The sequence below is a fragment of the Etheostoma spectabile genome, unplaced genomic scaffold (assembly GCF_008692095.1).
Source record: "Etheostoma spectabile isolate EspeVRDwgs_2016 unplaced genomic scaffold, UIUC_Espe_1.0 scaffold00006555, whole genome shotgun sequence".
NCBI classification, from domain to species: Eukaryota; Metazoa; Chordata; class Actinopteri; order Perciformes; family Percidae; genus Etheostoma; species Etheostoma spectabile.
This window is the reverse complement of record NW_022603398.1, coordinates 41336-46950: the sequence shown is the minus strand read 5'-3', so window position 1 is coordinate 46950 and position 5615 is coordinate 41336. Positions and strand designations below refer to the sequence as shown.

Here is a 5615-nt window from a genome sequence, read left to right as displayed (position 1 = left end):
ACAATTAACATTTCTGGAGTAAGGAAACCACAGGACATTAGTACTGGGTCCCCTGTACAACTGGACCACCAGGAGAACTAAAACCAGCAGAACAGCATCCCTGTGAGGACGTCCCTGTGAGCTGCTGAACGCTCAGAGACATGAATATGCTGATATAGTGTCTGCAGAGACACAAAGACGCAGAGACACAAAGACGCTGATATAGTGTTTGCAGAGACACAAAGACGCAGACACGAAGACGCTGATATAGTGTCTGTAGAGACACAAAGACGCAGAGACACAAAGACGCTGATATAGTGTCTGCAGAGACTTAAAGACGCAGAGACACAAAGATGCTGTTATAGTGTCTGCAGAGACACAAAGACGCAGGGACACAAAGAGGCAGACACAAAGACGCTGGTATAGTGTCTGCAGAGACACGAAGACTCAGAGACACGAAGACACAGAGACACGAAGACGCTGATATAGTGTCTGCAGAGACACAAAGACGCAGAGACACAAAGACGCTGGTACAGTGTCTGCAGAGACACGAAGACGCTGATATAGTGTCTGCAGAGACACAAAGACGCAAAGACACAAAGACGCTGACATAGTGTCTGCAGAGACACGAAGCTGCAGAGACACGAAGACGCTGATATAGTGTCTGTTTTAGCCCCAGCTCGTCTTTCCATGTTGGACATGTTGTCTCCTCTGGTTTCTGTCTTCTTCTTTGTAGCCTTCAGCTGTCTCGTTGACGCCTCTCCAACGGTATCTCTGCCTCTAGAGATCTCGGCCACGTCTTCGGCATCCCCGACGTCCCCGGCACCCCCAGCGTCCCCTGTGTCCCCGGCCTGTCCGTCCTGCTCCCTGTCCCAGACGGGAAGGAACTCGTCCTCGGGGGGGGGGCAGGGCGACATGGTGGAGGCCGTGAAACGTCACATTCTTACCATGCTTAACCTGAGCAGCCGTCCCAACCTGACGCAGCTCGTCCCCCGTGCCGCGGTGCTCAACGCCATCCAGACGCTGCACGTGGGCCGCGTGGCCAAGGACGGCAGCGTGGAGCTCCAGGAGGACGGCTGGGGGGGCCACGGGGCCGCCACGCCCCCCCAGCCCACGTCTGAGGTCATCACCTTCGCTGAGCCAGGTGAGTCTGACAGCTAATACAGATGTATAGTTATAGGGTTAGATGTATAGTTGTAGGGTTAGGTGTATAGTTATAGGGTTAGAGCAGGGGTCTCAAACTCAATTTACTTGGGGGCCGCTGCAAGTAGAGTCTGGGTTTGGCTGGGCCGCATCAAGTATTCCAAAAAACCCCTCTATTTCCTCAAAAAAAAGGCGCGGAACTGCCGGTTCTTTAAGCCCCTAGATCTGATATGGTTGGTGCATTTCACAACAACAGACATCACATTGTCAAACCTCAGGCATTTGCCGCAAAGGGTACTTAGCTAGCTTGACAACGGTTACGCCGCTGTCAGGAGACTACTATAGCCCATAAGTGACATGCGCAATGACAAAAAGTTTCAGAACGCGCGGGCCGCACTAACACTTAACTTTGATGTCAAGAAGGGGGCCACAAAATATCATCCCGCGGGCCGCAATTGGCCCCCGGGCCGCGAGTTTGAGACCCATGGGTTAGATGTATAGTTGTAGGGTTAGATGTATAGTTATAGGGTTAGATGTATAGTTATAGGGTTAGATGTATAGTTGTAGGGTTAGGTGTATAGTTGTAGGGTTAGATGTATAGTTGTAGGGTTAGATGTATAGTTGTAGGGTTAGGTGTATAGTTATAGGGTTAGATGTATAGTTATAGGGTTAGATGTATAGTTGTAGGGTTAGGTGTATAGTTATAGGGTTAGATGTATAGTTATAGGGTTAGGTGTATAGTTATAGGGTTAGGTGTATAGTTATAGGGTTAGGTGTATAGTTGTAGGGTTAGATGTATAGTTATAGGGTTAGATGTATAGTTATAGGGTTATGTGTATAGTTATAGGGTTAGATGTATAGTTATAGGGTAGATGTATGTGTAGGTTATGTATAGTTATAGGGTTATGTGTATAGTTATAGGGTTAGATGTATAGTTATAGGGTTAGATGTATAGTTGTAGGGTTGATGTATAGTTGTAGGGTTAGATGTATAGTTATAGGGTTAGTGTATAGTTGTAGGGTTAGGTGTATAGTTGTAGGGTTAGGTGTATAGTTATAGGGTTAGATGTATAGTTGTAGGGTTAGGTGTATAGTTATAGGGTTAGTATAGTTATAGGGTTATGTGTATAGTTATAGGGTTAGATGTATAGTTATAGGGTTAGGTGTATAGTTATAGGGTTAGATGTATAGTTGTAGGGTTAGGTGTATAGTTATAGGGTTAGATGTATAGTTATAGGGTTAGGTGTATGTTGTAGGGTTAGTGTATAGTTAGGGTTAGTGTATAGTTTAGGGTTAGATGTATAGTTGTAGGGTTAGTGTATATAGGGTTAGATGTATAGTTATAGGGTTATGTGTATAGTTATAGGGTTAGATGTATAGTTATAGGTTAGGTGTATAGTTATAGGGTTAGATGTATAGTTGTAGGGTTAGGTGTATAGTTATAGGGTTAGATGTATAGTTATAGGGTTAGGTGTATAGTTATAGGGTTAGGTGTATAGTTATAGGGTTAGGTGTATAGTTATAGGGTTAGGTGTATAGTTATAGGGTTAGGTGTATAGTTATAGGGTTAGGTGTATAGTTGTAGGGTTAGATGTATAGTTATAGGGTTAGATGTATAGTTATAGGGTTATGTGTATAGTTATAGGGTTAGATGTATAGTTATAGGGTTAGATGTATAGTTGTAGGGTTATGTGTATAGTTATAGGGTTATGTGTATAGTTATAGGGTTAGATGTATAGTTATAGGGTTAGATGTACAGTTGTAGAAGATACAAACATTCTGCATCATCGATCATTCCTCGATCTGAAGCGTGTGAAAGATGAGTTTTTAGAGTTCAGTTATAAAATACGGTGATGAAGATGAATGTTGCTTGTTAGCCTACATAAATGTAAAGAAAGGCTTTGTGCTAAAAATAGTTTCTCTTTGAGAGGAATCTTTAATTAAAAATGTCCCTCAAAGGCCCTAAATTAGGGGACAGTGAGGGGGGGTGGGGCGCGTACCGAGGGGTCTGGGCCGTGAGTAATCTGTCCATTCAGACGAATGAGGGCGTCAGTAATTACCGGGCAGGGAACAAAGTGATGGATTCCTCAACCAGCCCGGCTTTTTATAGGGTGTGTGCTCATAGGGAGTCTATTTAGAGGCACCGTTAATCACATCGTCTTTGTTAATTCAGGGTGTAATTACCATGGTTACAGGACCATTATCACCATGGTTACATGGCTAATAGCCTCTTAATGTTCTTCATGTTGTCCTGGTGTTATTTATGGTGTTATCACTATGGTTACATGACTAATAACCTCTTAATGTTCTTCATGTTGTCCTGGTGTTATTCTGGTGTTATCACCATGGTTACCAACCCTAACCATAATAACTCTCTCTCTCTCTCTCTGCAGGAGTGTTCCCGGACGGCGTGACCTTCGACCTGTCCCAGGACGGCGGCGCCACGGCGCGGGTGGAGCAGGCCAACGTCTGGATCTTCCTGAAGAAGGGAAAACGAGCAAGCGGCAAAGTGTTGCTGCGGCTGCTGCAGTGTCACCGTGACAACAGAGGCGATAAGACTGACGAATGTGTTTCGGAGAAGATGGTGGACACTCGGCGCAGCGGCTGGCACACGCTCGGCGTGTCCCGCAGCGTGCAGGAGCTTCTGGACGCAGGTGGAGGCTCGCTCCACCTGCGGGTGTCCTGCCCGCTGTGCGGCGACGCCGAGCCCGTCCTGGCCCAGTCCCACCGGGACCAGTCTCACCGGGACCAGACCCACCGGGACCAGTCTCACCGGGACCAGTCTCACCGGCCGTTCCTCATGGCCGTGCTGCAAGCCGGCGAGGAGGCGACACCGCGGCGAGTCAAACGAGGTCTGGAGTGCGACGGGAAGATCCGCGTCTGCTGCAAACGCCAGTTTTACGTCAACTTCAAAGACATCGGCTGGAACGACTGGATTATTGCACCGTCCGGTTACCATGCCAACTACTGCGAGGGGGAGTGTCCGAGCCACATGGCGGGCTTCAGTGGCTCGGCGCTGTCCTTCCACTCCACCGTCATCAACCACTACCGCATGCGGGGCTACAGCCCGTTCCAGGGCGCCCGGTCCTGCTGCGTCCCCACGCGGCTGCGGGCCATGTCCATGCTGTACTACAACGAGGACCAGAGGATCATCAAGAAGGACATCCAGGACATGGTGGTGGACGAATGCGGCTGCTCCTAGACTCCAGCTGGTGACACACGTCCTGCCTCTGCAGCGCGGCACGCCACAGTGACGGTTACGTATGTGTAGTGCCGACTTATCGTCCATATTGGAACGACCTGAGACCGTTGTATTTCCTGTTTCCTGTTGCTAAGGACAACCTGAGAACACTATGCAACATCTCCATCTCTCTGCTTTAGCTGTTGTATTTCCTGTTTCCTGTTGCTAAGGACAACCTGTGGCCGAGAGTTAGATTCAGAAAGCCAAAGAGAGTCGATTGAGCCGTCCATAAATCAAATAGCCGAGCTGTGAAGTTTATTAGTCCAAATTATTTAACACTTGGTTTTAGCAGCTTTTGGTCACTGCTTAATTGTGTAAAAGATGTTTCCAACTTTAAATAATTTATTTGCATTTTTTTTGCCTTTTTTAGTTTTGTCATTAAACATGATGTTCGTCAACGTTGAATCATCGGTGTCTCTTTATTCTGTTGACGCAGACCTCAGACCTCCCCAGTGCATTTCCATTGGAACGACTTCATTAAACCTTAAAGCATATGTTAGCGATACAACTTCATATACATCTAACGTCTCATCAATGTCAAGTTATTATTAGATATGTTAGAGATACAACTTCATATACATCTAACGTCTCATCAATGTCAAGTTAGCATTACATATGTTAGAGATACAACTTCATATACATCTAACGTCTCATCAATGTCAAGTTAGCATTACATATGTTAGAGATACAACTTCATATACATCTAACGTCTCATCAATGTCAAGTTAGCATTACATATGTTAGAGATACAACTTCATATACATCTAACGTCTCATCAATGTCAAGTTAGCATTACATATGTTAGAGATACAACTTCATATACATCTAACGTCTCATCAATGTCAAGTTAGCATTACATATGTTAGAGATACATCTTCATATACATCTAACGTCTCATCAATGTCAAGTTAGCATTACATATGTTAGAGATACAACTTCATATACATCTAACGTCTCATCAATGTCAAGTTAGTGTTACATATGTTTTACAAACAGAAGCTAAGTTCACATCTGAAAGTGAGAAAGTGTCCTGACTGAGTCTGATGGCATTCCTGTTCATCTGATTTTAGAGATCAGGGATCAGATTTCTGATCCTGACTGCGCCAGTTTTCAGAGATCAGGTATCTGATCCAGAATGATCCAGTTTTCAGAGATCAGGTTTCTGATCCTCACTGATCTAGTTTTCAGAGATCAGGTATCTGATCCAGAATGATCCAGTTTTCAGAGTTTAGGTTTCTGATCCTCGCTGATCT

The 5615-nt window shown here is 45.4% G+C and overlaps 1 protein-coding gene across 1 annotated transcript; it reads left to right on the top strand.

Annotated features, from left to right (window-relative positions):
• The first annotated feature begins 663 nt into the window (after window positions 1-663).
• Window positions 664-4677, top strand: inhbab (inhibin subunit beta Ab). Its single transcript, XM_032508224.1, has 2 exons — window positions 664-1123; window positions 3515-4677. The coding sequence occupies exons 1-2, from the start codon at window positions 670-672 to the stop codon at window positions 4321-4323; spliced, it is 1263 nt and encodes a 420-aa protein (XP_032364115.1). The 5' UTR covers window positions 664-669; the 3' UTR covers window positions 4324-4677.
• Window positions 4678-5615: the final 938 nt, after the last annotated feature.